Raw genomic sequence first — 18,494 nt, forward strand, 5'->3', positions numbered from 1 at the left:
ATGACTCAGAGGCTCCCCAGCCACTGTGGATGCTGATGGTTATAGTCCAAGATAGCTGGCAGGTAAAAGGTTGGACAGGCTATTGCATAGCACAAGTGGAGCAGAGAAAATTCAAAGTCTAAGTGATACCAGCAGTGAAAAACCACCCGAAAGGAATTCTTTGCCCCACCCTTTTTCTAATTTACACATTTGTATATGTGATTACTATATGCACTTAATTATTTCTCCATTAAAAAAGTTAACAATAAGAGGCACATCCTGATCAGTTTTTTAAAACCACAACATCTTTAACCAATTTCGTAGGCAACGACTCATCCCAAAGTTGAGAGAAAATGGACTCCTAGAGAGCAAAAGTTTTCAGCAGCTGGACCATCAGGTAACTGGGAATTTTCCATTTGGCATCCAGCTGGCATTTTTCATACACAAGACTTAAGAAAAAAATGGTAGCCATCCACAGGGCTCTCGTGTCAGTTTTATTCATTGGGCTTCTCAGATTATAACTATGGACCCCAGTGAGGCCAATTCAGACACAATAGGAATGTGGAAGTATGGACACCAACATTTATGTGTCAGGAGGAAATCAAAGCATCACTTTTGTAACTTCAATTATCTATAGTTCCTCTGATAGCAATGCAAGTACACTTAGTGAAAAGGAACCAGCATTCTTATATGTAAAGTAGCCATCTGAGTTTGCTGCAGGATAATCAGAAAGATACTCAGGGATTAAAAAATGATTTGATTTGTCATTTACCTTCATTTCATCAGATACATAGAATATTCATTTGATGTGGGCCTCTGATTGCAATGCTGCAATTCAGGCAATGTGCTAAATCAAAATATGGTTTGTTAAACACCTTTTAACATGGCTTGTTGAACAAGTCCCAATAGTCCCAAAGCTCTTAACCCAATGAATGGTCATGCATCATATGAAATCCAAAATAAACAAAACTACAAGGCAGCAGAAGAGAATCTGTCTAATGGTAAAATAAGCATAGAAGATACGGGATGACAAATTATTATCCTGATATTCAGTTGTTTAGTGTGATGTAGAAATTTTTGTTGGGATGCAGTCACATGACTCAACATCTCTGATCCTGGTTGAATCTTGGTTCTCTCTCTGACACCTGATATGAGGTAGCCTTCATATTAATTTTGCATGATACAGGTGATGCAAAATAAATTGCTGGTGATTTGTAGAAGGGAGATAAACCCAAAGATTCATTCAATCTAAGCTATGGTTAGCACCAGCCACGGTGTGCTAATGATCCTAGTGTGAATTTTTTTAGACAAAATATTTTTGATCTATTCCAACACAGATCAGCAATTATGTTTTGTTAATGGCATTTAAAAATCTGCTTTTAAAAATTAGAATTCCTACATTCAGATGTTATAGTGAAATGTAGTTAGTTTAAAAATGAAAGCTAATACTTGGGTTATTTTATCCTAGCACATGAATATATCTATTTATATATAAAAAAGAGCCATGTGGAGAAAGAACACTTGAAACCAAGGTTCATTCATGAATGATAAAGAATTATTTCTTAAGTTCAATCATAGGCTGATCATATTATAAATGCAAAGGGCTACATAAAAGCAAGGAAGGAAAATTAGACAGAAAAATCAAGCTACTAAAGTAGCCCAATTATAGTTTAAATTAATCTCTGTATTGCATTACTTAATTAGAAGAGGAATCCCCCAAAACAGATGTGCAATTACATAATAAATCTACAACAGTTCAGACACAGTTTAGTTTAACCTATTGCAAAGAAAAGCTGTTTTGCTTTTGTTATTCTTTGCATGGTCCTAAAAACTCACTCAAGCCACGAAAATGTGTGGCATTTAGCCAATGTTCGGTTTATTCAAATAAGGAAGACGGAATAAAACTGGTACAAAAGCATGTCCTCCAAGTACTTATGAGCACTGGTAAACCAGCATTTGCCATCATTTATTGCTACACGAACATTGCCAGTAAAAGATTTGGCATCTTTTGAAAGAAAGTCAATTCCTAACACTATGCACATTTGCTTAGATTAAATTTCCTGACTTTTTTTTTTAAAAAAAATAGACTTTCTGGAATTTTGAACAGTTAATAGTTTTTCTTTCCAGTTTATCTTAGATGAGCAAATATTGTTTCAATGACACAGTATTGTGATACCCGATTCAGCAAAGACTAAAAATTAGTTGAGATTATCTTACGGAAAAAGGTTTCCATGTGAATTTAAACAAGATTTTCCCAACTTAGAACCCTTCATGTTATAGATTACAAAAGAACAAAGGTAAGTCAGGTTCGCACTGATTGGCATCAGATTAGGAATCACCAAGTCCACCAATATCTACATTTTGCACCATATTTCTGCAGATATTGATACATCTTTGATGTCATATATGCTCTACAAATAGAAAAGAAGCCCACTGCTATTCAAAATATGATTTCCCCTTTTTCCAAGCCAACAAGCATGCACATTTCATGGTGTAAAAGGGATCTGTAAATGGGGGTATACAAGGAAGATACAATTTTGCACAGCTGCTCTATTTGTTATGACATTCCCCACACTGTGCATAAAAGTAGGCATATCATTTTAAGAAAAATATATCAGATTCACGTGCAGATTCTGCTAATTTAGCAACACAATGTTCATTTCATAAATGTGATGTAGTGTTCCTGAAGCCTACAAGACTAAAAATGCAGGCAGATGCAGGCAGGGAAATTCTCCATTTTGAGCCAAATGTCCTAAGAGGCACAGTTTTAGACATCCACCTGGAAAACAATAATTGGACTATAGAGTAGTCCTCACAGTCGTCATGTAGACTTCTTAGGAGAACCCTTGGTTCTAGCCTTTCCTACACCTGTATATAGTGAATTCATGATTCAACTTTCAGTTGCACCAAAGTGTAGGCCAGCAGTCCTCAATAAAAAGAAACTAGTGGGAAAACCCCCAATTTGGTCAACCTCAGCTTCTCAGCTCACGCTCATCCCCATCTCTATCGGAAAGAGATAATTTTAGCAGCATGTTCAGTGGTGGATTCTGACTGTGCATTCTGGAACAGAGTTTTTTTTCAGCAAAAGTCACCTCAAATCACCCTCGGTGGTCAAACTGCCATTTCCAAGGCCTTCACTCCAAAAACAAAACAAAACAAAAAACCAAAAAAAAAAAAACCCCCAACCCTATACAAAACAACAATATTTTTTCCACCAGGACTTGGAGAGGTTTTTCATTTTGTCCGGAGTCCTGTTTTTGGATTTCTTTGGCTGTTGCTGAGTATCCGAGTAGTGAATGCCAGCCACAATGGCTGCATCAAAGACTTCTTTGAGGTTTTTCTGAGTCAAAGCGGAGCACTCGATGTAAGAGGCGGCTTTTATTTCCTCAGCACAGAGCCTTGCGGCCTCCTCCGCCACAGGCTTCTCTTTGCATTTGTCAAGCTCAATTAATACTTTGACGTCTTCCCGGAGGTCCGATTGGGTCCCGACGAGAATAATAGGGGCCTTGGGACAGTGACATCGGATTTCAGGGACCCATTTCTCGGTCACATTCTGGAAAGATGAAGGGCTCACTACACTGAAGCACAGCAAAAAGATGTCTGTGTTGGTGTAGCACAGTGGGCGGAGCTTGTCAAATTCATCCTGTGCAAAAATAAAAGTAATGTGAATAGTAACTTTATAGTAAGAAAAAGACCTTTCTATGCTCCCTAAAACCAATGTGCAGGATAGAAAGTTGTGGTTTTCCTTATTAATATAACAAAACCATTCTTATCAGCTACTAAATGGGCATACAACAAGTTCTATAAAAATAACAACCATAATTGTTTTGCAGAGCAGGGTTATTCCCACCAACTGTACCAAGGTGGCATGTAGCAAGGAACCAGTTGTCTGAATGCTACCTCAGAGAGAAGGAAAGAGGACAAGGAAGGCAAAAGTCCCTGAACAAAGAAAACTAACAACTGTAGAGGAAATTAGAACTCTCCTCCTTGAAGCAATTATATTTTTGTTGTTTTGTTGTTTTACATTATATTATTTAGTTGTGCACTGTTTTAAATTATTTAGTTGTGCACTGTAGCACAACTACTCGGCCAAACCATAAATAGACTGTCCCATATGGTTCCACAATACAGAAGTGAGCACACAAACAGTACATCATTCAGCATGAACATTAGCTGGCAACCATATTTGGAAAACAGAATTGATTCAAGGCAGGGGTGTCAAACTGCCGGCCCACGGGCCGGATGCGTCACACCGAAACCACCCCCACCCCATTGCCGGCAATGGGAAAAAAGTCATGATACGTTGTGACACATCAGGTGACATTGAGAGTTTGACACCCCTGATTCAAGGGATTGGCTTTGCTATGATGCAATCTTCGTTCATTCATTTCAAAGAGGCAGCCTTCTCACAAAAGGCAGGAACTATTGTTGATGTTGGAAGAACAGAAATTACAGGTGGTTCTCGTTATCTGTGGGGCCCTTACCCATGGTTTGCATATCTATAGTTGTTAGGTGTAAGTTTCACCTTGTTGTGGGTTTCGTCTTGCTTTTTGCTACTTTATGCACATGCAAAATTGAGGGGGGGGGTCAGGTTTTGACACATATATAAAGTATTTACTAAGATCTTGTGATCATGAGGTGGGGATGTAACTCCCCTCCCAGACTTCAAGGGTAACCTGTGTACAACATGGATTGAATACCTATATGAATTAGAGAAAATGGAAGAACTAAAGACCTTCACAAAGTGAAGAACCATAAAGTATTAAAGTATTAAAAATAATTCAATCAAAAACCAACACTGCCATATGTGGTCTTCTTCAATTGAAGAAGGCTTGCCTAACATTTCCCAGGAATCAAAATCATAATACTGCCATAAACTGCCTATGCAAATGGGGAAAATCAATTCAGGGCTAGATCAAATCTAACATATTAGCTACAATCTAGCAAACAGTATTTGTGTGTGTATGTGTGTGTGTGTGTGTGTTTGCCTGTCTCTCTGTGTGTGTGTGTGTACACACACACACACACACACACACACAATACCATGGCACAGAATTTGTACATGAGTCATTGTCGCTACTGTTTGCTTTCTTTTTAATAGCTGCTTTGCTGCATTTATTTATTTATTTATTTATTTATTTATTTATTTAATTTATATACCGCCCTTCTCTCAAGAGACTCAGGGCGGTTAACAGGGCAATACGTAAAAAACAGATACAAAAGTTAAAATTATTAAAACATAATTAAACAGTGCCCATAGTACAAATTTAAAATTAAAGTCATAATAACAAACCCACCCCGTCCCATCAGGCCAGGCCCGCTTCCTTAAAAAGATGGGTTTTAAGGTCGCGCCGGAAGGAGCGGAGGTCGGGCGCCATCCGGAGCTCTACCGGAAGATGGTTCCATAAGTCCGGTGCACCCACAGAGAACGCTCTCCCCCTGGGGGCCACCAGTCGGCATTCTTTGACCGGCGGCACCCTGAGGAGGCCCTCTCTGTGGGAGCGTACTGGGCGGAGGGAAGTTGACGCCGGCTGCAGGTGCTCCCCAAGGTATTCTGGACCCATGCCATGGAGGGCTTTGTAGGTCATTACCAACACCTTGAACCTCACCCGGAAGACAACTGGCAACCAATGCAGCTCGCGGAGCAAAGGTGTAACACGGGAGTATCGGGAGACCCCCGACACAACTCTCGCGGCTGCATTCTGTGCCAGCTGGAGCCTCCGAGTGGTCTTCAAGGGTAGCCCCATGTAGAGAGCGTTGCAGTAATCAAGACGAGAGGTCACGAGCGCATGAGTGACCGTGCGCAAGGCATCCCGGTCTAGATAGGGCCGCAACTGGTGCACCAGGCGAACCTGGGTGAACGCCCCCCTAGTTACAGCTACAATATGGTCTTCTAAAGAGAGCTGTGAATCTAGGAGGACTCCCAAGTTGCGAGCCCTATCTACAGGAGGTAATGACTCACCCCCCATAATGAGGGGTGGGATATCCTGAATATCCCGGGATGCCGGTACGCACAGCCACTCCGTCTTGTCGGGGTTGAGACGAAGCCTGTTCCTCCCCATCCAGACCCGGACCGCCTCCAGGCACCGGGACATCACGTCGAGGGCATCACTGGGGTGGTTTGGGGTCGAAATGAAAAGTTGGGTATCATCACCATACTGATGATACCCAACTCCAAAACCACGAATGATCTCACCCAGCGGTTTCATATAGATGTTGAACAGAAGGGGCGAGAGGACCGACCCCTGAGGGACTCCACAAGCGAGAGGCCTCGCGGTCAACCTCTGCCCCCCCGTCAACACCGACTGCGAACGTCCCAGGAGATAGGAGGAGAACCACTGAAGAACCGTGCCTCCCACTCCCAATCCCCTGAGACGCCGCAGCAAGATACCATGGTCGATGGTATCGAAAGCCACTGAGAGGTCTAATAGGACTAGAACAGAGGAGTATCCTCTGTCCCGAGCCCTCCAGAGATCATTCACCAGCGCGACCAATGCCGTCTCCGTGCTGTACCCAGGCCTGAAGCCCGATTGGTACGGGTCTAGATAATCCGCTTCATCCAGGACCAGAGGGAGCTGATGCGCCACCACACTCTCAACAACCTTCGCAAGGAAGCGAAGGTTGGAGACCGGACGAAAGTTATTCAAAACAGCCGGATCCAAGGTAGGCTTCTTGAGGAGAGGTCTCACCACCGCCTCCTTCAAGGCGGCGGGAAAACTGCCCTCACTCAAAGAAGCAGCTATAACCGCCTGGAACCAGCCTCGTGTCCCCTCACGGGCTGCATAAACCAGCCAGGAAGGGCACGGGTCCAATAAACATGTGGTGGAGCTCAGCCTCCCCATGATCCTGTCCACTTCCTCTGGAGTCACAGGATCGAACTCCTCCCAGATGACGTCGACAAGATCACTCGTGTCCTGATCGTCCGATACTGCCCAATCGGAGTCCAAACCGGTCCGAATCCGAGCGATTTTGTCCGACAGATGTTGACTAAATTCCTCGGCACGCCCCTGCAAGGGATCCCCACTGACCTCTTGGTTAAGGAGGGAGCGGGTCACCCTAAACAGGGCGGCCGGGCGATTATCTGCGGACGCGATGAGGGCAGCGAAATAGTTAGATCTCGCTACCCTCATCGCAGTGAGATAAGACCTAATATGGGTTCTTAGTCGCAATCGGTCGGATTCAGATCGGGTGGACCTCCAGACGCTCTCTAGGCCCCGTCTCCGACGCTTCATCTCCCGGAGCTCCGCGGAGAACCATGGAGCCCATTGGGATCTGCGCCGGGTCAGGGGCCGCAAGGGTACAACTCGGTCAAGTGCCTCCGTGGCCGTCCTTTCCCAGGCCTCCACTAAGGCATCCGCCGAGCTGTGAGCTGGGGAGGCAGGTGGGGCCCCCAGCGCTGCCTGAAACCTCTCAGGGTCCATTAAGCGCCTGGGGCGGAACCATTTAGTTGGCTCAACAACCCCACGGTGGGGAGTGGCAAAACGGAAGACCAGCCGCAGGAGATGATGATCGGTCCATGACAGGGGCATAACAATTGGGGAGCCCCCACCAAGATCATCTAACCACCGACCAGATAAGAAAACCAAGTCAAGGGTGTGGCCTCCCTCATGGGTTGGTCCATAAATTACCTGCGTCAGGTCCATGGCCGTCATGGAAGCCATGAACTCCCGAGCTAACTCAGATACTCCTCCCAGGGATGGTAGATTGAAGTCTCCCAAAACCATTAGTTTAGGAAACTCAATCACCAGCCCTGAGAGGATATCGAGAAGCTCAGGCAGGGCTGCTGCTACGCGACTAGGCGAAAGGTACGCGAGCAGCAAGCCCAACTGCGCCCTAGGACCAAACCTCAATAAGAGAGATTCACAGAGATTTACTTACTAATTGGCCAGTTTAGCTTTTTACACCACTCTATTACTAGTTTGATAAATGGTGGCAGCGGCAGAAGCAGAGAATGAGTAATTACATATACCCCAAATTTTTCTTCAGCTTAAATCTGTTATCTTAAACTACATAATATTTATACATTAATTAGATTTATCAGAATAGCATGTGGTTTTCTATTATGATCCATTGGCATGGGATTTATTCAGAAGGGTCCCTTCCATTGTCTTTCTTCTAAAGCAGGGGTGGGGAATTAAGGTCCTTTTATGACTTGTGGACTTCAACTCCCAGAATTCCTGGCTGGCTCTGGAATTCTGGGAATTGAAGTCCACAAGTCATAAAGGGGCCATAGTTTCCCACCTCTGCTCTAGAGCTTTGGAGGTAGCAAACTGAATGGCTGCATACATAAATCAAATAAACAAATTGAATAAATCAAAATCCTGGATTTTAAGTTGACTTTAGAAACATCTTCCTCGAAATACAACTGCTAAGATTGCATTTCACATTGAGCCAGTTTTAATACTGTTGTGGTTTTTTTTTTTGACAAACCACAAGGGACTGCTTCTTTCATACAGTAATAAGCTCTGGTTTAAAACCATGGGATTTACCCACACTCTGATAAAATTACAGTTTAACATAAAATGTGAACCCAGCCAAAATGAATTTTGTTTCTGGTGAGGTATTGGCTCATGATTAGTGATCCAAACCTTGGATGACTTTAATTTTTACTGTGACAATGGTGCAGTTATTGCCACTGTAACTGGGTCTGTCCACCTTGCTGCTGTTTGTCAACGTCTCCTTAGACCAAAAGTTCCCCTACTCCCTGGATCATGTGGCTTCTTTAAAGAAGCACCAACAATGCATGCATGCCCAAACCTAACCTGAAGCATCTTTTGTATTCAAAGAACAACACTCTTCTACCAGTCTCTGCCTTTACATCTCTTTCACTTCTGTGAGCAGGTGAAATTTGTTTGTTCGTTCTTACTGAATATTGAAGGGTTTTTGCTAATCCAAAAATCATGCTGAAGAAATCTTTAGATAACACAATAGCCTGCTTTAGATTAATATTTATTATTGCCTTCTATTGCAATGATCTGCACTAAAAATAGCCCCTTATGGTCTCCTTCCCCAACTTCCTGGTTCAGTACAATGAACGTTGTCCTGTGCTCCATTATGGAACTCTTTACACAATACGCTTTTGAAAAAGCTTGGCTTTTATTGTTAGATCTGAACTCAACTTCTTTCTTGGAAAAAAGAGAGATCTCAAAGTAAAAAGGGAACAGCTTGATAATTATACAAGTTCCAAGAGCTAAAGTCAAGGAAAGTAAACAGAGGAAAATATTAACATGGCAACAATGGCCTCTTGAAGAGGTAGGATTTATCTCTTGTGCTGGTATTTTAATTAAAATCCAGCAATGTTTGTCAGAGGGCCTTAAATTAACACATGCAAAGAGCTAACAAATACGCTCTGAAATATCCCTCTTGTGCCAACATTTTGTTGCCAAGGTAGAACTTATCAATTTACAAAGGAGGTTTTGGTGGTTTGAGGTTCATATTTGGAAAAAATACAGATGTGCAGCCCCCATTTTCTTGAAGTCATCTGCGGGGGTACTTGCAAAAGAAAACTGAGGTCTAAGAGGCAAGGTTTCATTAGCTCACTTATTTGACAGATTTAACACCCCTCAAGAACACAGAATAAAACAAAGCACTCATCTCTTTGCTAAGGGATCGTGCATGTGGGATGCCGTATGGCAGCTATGTATTCCTACACGGTTTGCCGCTCTAAATAATTGCATAATTAGAAATCATGTCATGCATCTTATAGCTCAGGGGAATAATGGTAAATTTACACAACCAAGGAGTAAATGGAGAGGTCAGGGCAAGGTAGAAACGTGAAAGCCCCTAGATAATCGAAGGCTCTTGTCTCATCCCTTATCATCACCAAACACAGTACAGAAACAGCCTTGCTTGACAAAAAATGGCATTAGCATCCATAGTTCCAAGAGGCTTTCTAAAACCCAGGGGAAAAGGTTTCCAGGGCCTACAGCTGATGCTTCCTCTGACTTGATTATCTGACGTCAATCAGAAGTACTAAAATAAGTGTTATTTGTTACAATGTATGTACCCCACGCTTATCATAAGACTCCAGGTGATTTTAAGTCATTAAAAGGCAATAAAATCTCCAACTTGAACCATCTCAGAAAACTTCATCAAAACCATAATACAATCCAGTGTCCACAATTTTAAAACTCAACACAATGAATAGCACTAGACTTCAAATCTTACAGAATAACAGCATTTTAACTGCCTTTCTTTAGAAATATTGGGGGGAGGGGGTAGCTTCAAGTGAGGGTGTCCCTCTGGGCAGGGACAGTGACTGACAAAACCTGTTCTTTGGGTGCTGTCTCTCTCCTACCCCTTCCTTTGAACTGTACTCAGAAACTTGAGAGAGAGAGAGAGAGAGAGAGAGAGAGAGAGAGAGAGAGAGAGAGAGAGAGAGAGAGAGAGAGAGAGAGAGAGAGAGAGAGAGAGCACTCCATTACTGTTGATGGACATAAGTTTCCAAGACAGAGGAGCACAATCTAGCCCTCAAGGCTTGACTGGACCTAAGAGACCTCCAGAATTTGTTACTGAACTCTAATATGTCATGGACCAGAAGAGGAAAATGTTTTAATACATGACCAGAGGGATATCACAATCACTTTTAATTCTAACTGGATGTAATTGAAATGACCTCAGCTTAAGGTTTCTGTCCTGTTCTTGCCAACTTTTTGGATTTGAAAGCTAATGTAGCCTTCAGCCTAGAAAATGTTATTCAGTCCCGTTATAACTCCAGTGTACCAATGCCCAGACCCCACAAGGAACAAAAAGGCTTTTTCTACGGATTCTGGATGGTAAATAGGCTGCCAGATATAAATATATATGCCCACAAATACAAGTTAATTCTCTTGTACTCTTTCTTTCTTTCTCTCCATTGCACATATTCACATGCCACACACTTTCTTTCACATATAGGACACTCTTGCAAACAAATGAAGCAACTCTTTTCCTCTTCCCACTGTTGCCATATCCTGTTTAGGGACTGTCACTGTCCTGGTGACAAAGAATCCATTATAATCTTGGGCCCTCAGGGTAACAAAATAGCCACTTCCCAGCCATGGCTCAGGGGGGATGTAGGCTCCTGGGCTCCTCGTGTCACCCTGGGAAACCATCTGGGACAGAGTAGCACTGCTCCCAGGCTATCACCACGGCAACCCAAGTGTCCAGCCAAAGGCAGCAGGGGAAGGTTCAGAAAAGCAGGCCATGAGGTGGGCAAAAGGGAGCCAGTTCCTTAATGGCAGCTGTGAGAAGGTGGAAAAGGGTCTTAGGGCAAATCCAACATGGGAAAATCAAGGGAAGCCTCTTCCCCCAAGGTTAAGGACTTCTGAGGATTTAAGGAGGTGGAATCTTCTAAAAGAAGTCTAAGGATGATTTTTCCATCACAGATTCGCAGATGTGTACTGATATACATATGTGAGACACATATACTCACATACACACAGCAGGAAAACCGCTGTGTCAAGTACATAAGCAGCTTTACTGACCTGCCCGGCTGTGTCACAGAGCTGAAGTCTCACTGGTCGGCCATCCACAGACACCACAGCTGAAATGGAAGGAAGGAGAGAGTCAGAAAAACTTTTAACTGTGAATTAAGGATTACATCTGTCCTCACATTAATCATTTAACTTTGGGTCAGTTTGTGGTTAACAGCCACAAGTCAGCTTCTTCTCCCCAGCCTCCTCCCCCCCCTATTCTCAACAATCCCTGGGTTTACACAAGCCCTTTAGGGCTTCCGGCTTTCGTTACAAAGCAGAAAATTGTGACCAAAAGACCTTTGCCCAATACAAAGAGAGTTGTCCCAAACACAAATGAGGATTTTGCCCTGCAAGCATCCTCTAAACATGCTTGAAGATTGATTTTGGGGGGAGGAGGACCAGATTCTGTTTTAAAAGCATATAAACTAGGGAATCCTTCCCCAGTGCTTTAAATTACAAAGAAGACAATACAAATATTTACATATTTCCCCTGTGGAAAAATCTTCTCTTCTTATTCTGCTGTTTCTTCCTTGTGGATTAGGTTTCTCCCCCCCCCCACCCATTATACAAGGTAAAGTGGTTAAGAAATATGATTGATTAATTGATAAATAAATAAATAAATAAATGCTGCTTTTGATTAAGCACTAGAGATAACCTTTTTTGTCATCACTTTATTGTCACTACTCTATCAATCTGCAACACTGATAGCAAAATTGTGCCCTTCAGGTATTTATAACACCAGTTTACTATAAGCATAAGGCAATAAATGTGAAGTCTCAAAAACTGTACAAAAATCAAATACTTCATTGGTTCTTTTAACCAGTGAATTATAACAAACCATAACAACAGCAAACTATATACACTAGTGATTATACAATATTTTAAGAAATCAAATACACTACAGTGATTAAAATAAACATTTAAAAAATGAATACGAAAGGCAAATCTTCCATTGTAGAACTACAAGTTTGCAAAACCCCAGATAAGCTTATTTGGGAGTCAATTTCACTAAATTCAAGGGAACACATTTTCAAGTAAACTTAGATTGGCTTACAGGTCTTGCAGAAATAGGACAATTTAGAGTAGAGATAATCAACTCATATTTTGTATTACCAGAAAAATCCTTGCATTTTGACATCAGGTTAATTAAAGAGTGTCCTGTAATGCTGGCTGGAAAAACATGTTCCTGCACCGAATGAAATTCACACAAAACTCCCACAGTTGGAGCCCTGTGTTTACTGTTCGGTGTTTGCTTTCAAGCACATAAAAACTCTTCAAACCTTACAGAAAAGATTCAACTAATATAGATACTGCACTCAAGGAACCCATCTTTTGGGGGAAAAGTCAAGTAACAATGAATATCTTCTTCCAAAGAGAAGCATGATGAGCCAGTGTTTTCTCACTTAGACAGAAGGACAGTTTCCCACCCCCCCATGCCATCACTGCTAAAAAACTATGGTAATTCCCACAACACTGTCAAACTACCCAGCAGGGCTGTTGTATTACTATTATCCTTCTCATCTTTCCTATTACTTATTTCCTTATCTTCTTACGACTATAACTTTGTTGCTTGTATCTTACAATTTATATTCTTTTATTTAGTATTCTAGTATGATTTATGCTGATTGCTTATTTAGTATCCTCTGACTGTCACTGAATGTTGTTGTCTCTTATGATTTATGATGTTTTTTATGAGGATTAGGATCATGATTTATCACTTATTGCTTGTATATACACTGAGAGCTTATGCACCAGAGACAAATTCCGTGTGTGTCCAATCACACTTGGCCAATAAAGAATTCTAATTCAGAGCACCACCCTTTTCTTAAATATTAGGGAAGTTGTCAGGAAGAATGTAATTACAAACATTCACAAAGCGCACAGCAGAAAGCTCTCTCCACAATGGTTTTCAAGAAAAATAAAAGGAAGTCTAAAGTAACCTGCTGGGAAGGATGAGTAGGAGTTATCCACTATCTTTAAGGGATAAGGATTATGAGTTAGCCCAAAGGATTTCCAAAGCAAGAGAGAAGTGCAATATTGTAGACAATAATAAGAAATCCAAGGCTAGAGAACAGAGTGTAACTTCCCTGACCCTGAGATAACAGAATAACACAGTTGGGAAGTCTAATGCAACTCCCTGCTATATAAACAGATAAACCAAACTATGCCAACACCCCAAAATTACTAAGCTCTATATGCTGCATCACACAGCACTCCCACCAGCAAGCCTTAGCAACATTCCTAAAGATTCTGATTTTAATGCAGTTAACAAGTTACTAGTCCTCATCACCAGGACGAGTGGAAAAAATATGGCCCAGAAGGATCACATATTCCAAAATGAACTAAACAGAAAGAACACTACATTTTAAAAAATGCTACAGGGACAATAAATTCCCTGAATGCACTGAAGATTCCCAATAAAACATAGGAAACACAACGCTACCCTTATAGTTTTAACAACTGCAAGAGGCATATATACACCTTGCAACAAATAAAAAGATGCCCAGGATTTAACACAGTATTTTATATGAATAGCAGCAAGAGCTCGCTACACAAATGGGTATGGAAAACTAGCCGCATGCGTTCCGACTCTTTTTAACTACTGGATCGAGCACAGTAATGGTCAGAAATGGGCTTGCCCGCCTTAAAGGAGAAGGAAGGCGCCGTCCGCATGTTCTTCCTTCTCACAAAAAGGTCGGACAAGCGACTATCGGAGCTGCTTTGCACGCTGATGTCTTTTTCTTCTCTCCCCCCCCCCACTAACCCCGCAGGGATTTTACGAGGTAATTTACGATTGACCCCGCCCCAATCGCAATTGGGGATCGATCCGTTTCGTTGGTCTGCAAGCCTTTCTTGCCAGCACTCCCCTCCGCTAGGAAACAGCGATCTGGCCGGCCGGGCCAACCTTCGCTTCCACGCGTACCTACTTCAGTCCGCGGGCACCGCCCCTTCCCAAGTTGGAAGATTCAAAATCCACAAGAGGAGACGTCGCCGACAGGGCGAGGAATCCCCGGACCCCAATGAGGTCGGAAGTGACCAGAGGAGGGTGTGTGTGTGCTCTCCCATATAGGAACGGAGAGCCGGTAAGGTGCATTAAAATGCTCCCACGAAAACCCACCAGGAATCGTCCCGTCCCAATTACCTGAGAAATTGTCGAAGGCGGTCGGGATGTATTCCGTAGGGTAGCCGTTGGTGGTGTAACTCACCACCAGGCTGGTTTTACCCACCGCGCCGTCTCCCACCAGCACACACTTGATGCTCCGCCGAGGTTCCGTTCCGATCGCTCCGGCCCCTCCGCTAGCTCCAGCCCGGCAGCGGCTCCCCAAGGCAGCCCCCAGCGCCGCCGCTCGGCTGCTGCGGACCCGACGCGGAGGCACCGGAGGCACTTCGCAGCCGCCCGGCAGCGGCTTGCTGATGTAGCCGCTTTCTCCTTCTTGCTGCGGCGGCATCCGCCCGGCTCCGGTGCGGGAGACCCCCAAAGACGACGAGATCCGCCGAGCCACAGCCGCGGAAGGGGGAAAACCGCCTGCGGGAGAAGAGCTTTTCCGGATCCGAGCGCCGAGCTTTCGTTCTTCCCGATCTCTGCAGCTCCGGCACCTCAGGAGACGTGCGATCTCGCTCCTTCAACAGCAGCAGCAGCAACAGCAGGAGCAGCCGTCTTTGCTCGCGGGAAGACTACAGCAGCCAAGCGCTCGACCTGCCCGCCAGATGACATAATCCCGAAGAAGAGCGAGAAAACGAGCCAAGGAAGGCGGGCCAGCCTGGGACGGGCGGGGCTTTCTGGAGAGGGACTTGCCGGCAGGGGGCGCTCCACCACAGCGCCGCTCGACCGGGCCGAAAGCGCGAAGAAGGAAGGCGACGTTTCTGGGCCGGCGTGGAATCAAGCTCGGCTGTAATCTGGCGCTTCCCATTGGCCAATCTGCTTCTTTTCGAACGCTGACGACAATTGGGTATCTCATTTGGCTGGACGTTGGAACGAGGCCGCGTAAACCGGGCCGCCTGCGGAGGCGTAGCGCGATCTGTTCGTTCCAGTCTTTAAAAAAAACCGCTCTTCCCTTCGTTTCTTCAAACTTAATTTTCTTTCCACAGCCGTTTCTTCAATCTTGTCGGGTCCCTTGTGTTTTTATTTTCCATTTTCCCGTAGTTCTTCTTTTTGCACGTGTCTTCCTTCTGTCTTCTGCCAGAATAATTGCATTTCTTTTTCCCGGAAAGGTAATCGAAATAAGATCGTTGTTGTAAAAATCAAATTTAGAACACGTTAAGGGGTGACGCTTATTACGGGATTAGGACTCAAATACCTTAAACTTTCTAATGTAATAAAGCGTATTTTGGAGTTTTTCAGTCTGATGCCACGATAGTACTCCAGCATATTTTCTATGAAATAATATTAGTATAAATCCCATCGAGGTTACTCTTCTGGTTACGGTATCTGGAACACCTGTTGTACAGTGCTATTGAGAATTGAGATGTTCAAGGATAGACACAATGTAGTATAAAGAAGTGTAATGTGTGTGTAATAGGCAACCGGCAACCCTAGCTATTCTGATATATGTTAAGTAATCCAAGAGCAAAGATGTCTGAATATCAATACTTCATTCTCACCTGTTTCCAGCTCTTTAAGACTTTGCATTTTTAAAATTAAAGATATCCATATTGCTATTGATTGGAGATTAACTTTTGCAACTATATGGATGCCACCATGCAGTTTTCTTGGCAATAATGCCAAACTCATTTGCCATTCCCTTCTTCCAGTATATTTTTCATGTTTTCAGTCTGGCCTAAATTTTCAATCTAAATGCTGACCTTACCTTCCGTGTTCCGTGTTAAGACACACAGGCTTGGCTTACGTCCATGCCAAAAGTTAAGCAAAACCAGTCTTGGTTAATACCAGAAGGCAAATGGGAAATCCAGGATGGTAGGCTAGGCTAGACTAGAAAAGTTGGGGGGGAAATTTAAAAGGCAATGGAAAACCACTTCTGTAGTGGTTTTAGTTTTCTGTGTTCAAGTTCCCTCTCATCTATCTGTGTATATGCATACCTGGGTGTGCAAATATGTATACTGTACTTTTTTTAATGAAAATGTCATAAATATGGAGACAACAGGCTATAAACTTTCAAAAATGCATGGGTTACTGAATTATATTAGTGAGAAATATTTATGAATGACATTTTAAAAATTAAAAATGTTTTCTGCTCCCTGTTAAGCCATTGATTGTTTAATACTGAATTGCTGAATAAACAAAAATGGGTTGGATTCATCCAATCATTACATCCAAAAGTTGTGTTTACTCAGTTTATTAAAATGAAACCTAGCAAACCATACTATAGTTTAGGTTATGTTTTAATTCAGCCACTAAGTATAATGGGACTTCCACATAAAAAGCCTTCCAGATGTGGGAGGCTACAATTCCCATTGTTTGCTGCCAATGTCCAGATCTTGAATAAAGAATTAATGGAATAAGTGGAGGTGATTATCGCCAGATTACTGCCAGATAGATTATAGGACAAAGATTGCAATAGAATTGTTTGCAAATATTGGACATTGTGGCTGCTGCAGTCTACCAACTTTATGATTAGCAGAGAGGCGTGTCTCAGATGATGCTACGTCTTCTCTGAGACTGGCTGATGTAAAAGTTTTACTGTCTAAGAAAACAAATAATATTCTGTCTTGCTGCTTTTGGAAACTCATCATTTTTGGCCTCTACGTGCTTATTTTGGTGACACTTTTGCTGACTTTCATCTGCCACGAACTCGGATGCCAAGAATTTTGGTGTTCATACTGGGAATTATGCAGATGGCACGAATGACATAAAGTACATCACATTTGGTGACAACAGACAGTTTTATACCTCCCTCATTATTCCCATTACAGCATCTTTGTCAGTGGGGGAAAATCCACCACCATAGAGAAAGATCATTCATATAGAAACGGTTAACTGATCTTTTGGTCAGATAAATGATTTTGAGAATCCTATTGTGTAGAAGCAAAAATAACTGCAGAGATATAATTACTTAATGAAATGACTGTGTACTGTGGGAAAAATGCTCTGTGTTCATTTTAAACATGTAGTCCAACTTCAGTGTAAGAAACATGAATATTCAACTTGTTCTTAAATTTTCAAAGTTGCTTTATCCTTCTGTGGCCAGTATTGAACTGTAATGTGTCTTTCAGAGTACAGTACACTAGGCTTTTGTTTAACAGGATGATCAACTAGCTGTTGTGTAACACCCCCAGTTAAACCATTTTTTTTGCTATGGTGAAATTAAAAAGACTTTGTTGGCGATGTGACATTTCTTTATTGTACAACTAAAGGCCTTTTTATGTGTAAAATCTATAGATTTCTTTCTGAAGATTTCTGAATACTTTCTTTGAACCTTTGGTATGAACAATATATAAAAAGAAAGAAATGTGATTCATGTTTAGGGACAGAAGCCAGCAAACAAAGTTCAGATCCTAGGATCAGGTCCAAGTATACAGGTAACACCAAAAGAGTTTTTAGATTCAGGTTATGGGCTAGGATTTATACTTGATCTCACTTCTAATGTCAGGTATGACAAAACTAGATTGTTCCATTTATAATAAACAAAAAACAGGACAAATTTACAAAAATAGCATGTGTTGGCATGACTCTATCTTTGCTGATGTCAAGGTAATAAAATCAATACCATATAAAAAGATAGATCATATATTTTGTGGACTGTGCTTCTCAAGATTAACTTCTGAGTTTTAGAAATGCTTTGTTGTGATGGAATTTATGGATTATATGCTGTTCAGTATTTGGTTTATTGATTCATAATCAAACGGACTTTTGGAGTTTATACAGTTTAGTTACGGTAAATATGCTTGCTTGAATCACAATTTTCTATTCTTGACTTTGCATCCAAAAGAATCCATAGGAACACAACTACGGAAATGCATTCCCACTTCAAGTCTTGTTGTGTTGCTTTCTTTTGGGAGGGATGAGCAAGGAATATACCAAGAGTACATATTCCCAGCAAAGTGTGAAGATCACTTCAGCTGCCAAGCTGAAGCAAGTAGACACCTACACCAGATAGCAGT

The 18,494-nt window shown here is 42.4% G+C and overlaps 1 protein-coding gene across 1 annotated transcript; it reads right to left on the minus strand.

Annotated features, from left to right (window-relative positions):
• Window positions 1-417: 417 nt before the first annotated feature.
• Window positions 418-14,944, minus strand: RHOU (ras homolog family member U). The gene is made up of 3 exons (XM_083350287.1): window positions 14,578-14,944; window positions 11,445-11,503; window positions 418-3,622 (listed from the first exon to the last, which is right to left on the minus strand). The coding sequence occupies exons 1-3, from the start codon at window positions 14,882-14,884 to the stop codon at window positions 3,167-3,169; spliced, it is 822 nt and encodes a 273-aa protein (XP_083206413.1). The 5' UTR covers window positions 14,885-14,944; the 3' UTR covers window positions 418-3,166.
• Between the last annotated feature and the right edge of the window lie 3,550 nt (window positions 14,945-18,494).

The sequence above is a fragment of the Vipera ursinii genome, assembly GCF_947247035.1.
Source record: "Vipera ursinii genome assembly, chromosome: 1".
Lineage (NCBI taxonomy): Eukaryota > Metazoa > Chordata > Lepidosauria > Squamata > Viperidae > Vipera > Vipera ursinii.

Bases quoted from the DNA above. Each gene is read 5' to 3' on its own strand.
- RHOU (XM_083350287.1), bottom strand. From the start codon at position 14,884: ATGCCGCCGCAGCAAGAAGGAGAAAGCGGCTACATCAGCAAGCCGCTG. The intron at 11,504-14,577 runs GTAATTGGGACG...CTTCCATTTCAG, and splicing joins CGCCTTCGACAATTTCTCAG to CTGTGGTGTCTGTGGATGGC. The intron at 3,623-11,444 runs GTCAGTAAAGCT...ATTTTTGCACAG, and splicing joins TCTGTGACACAGCCGGGCAG to GATGAATTTGACAAGCTCCG.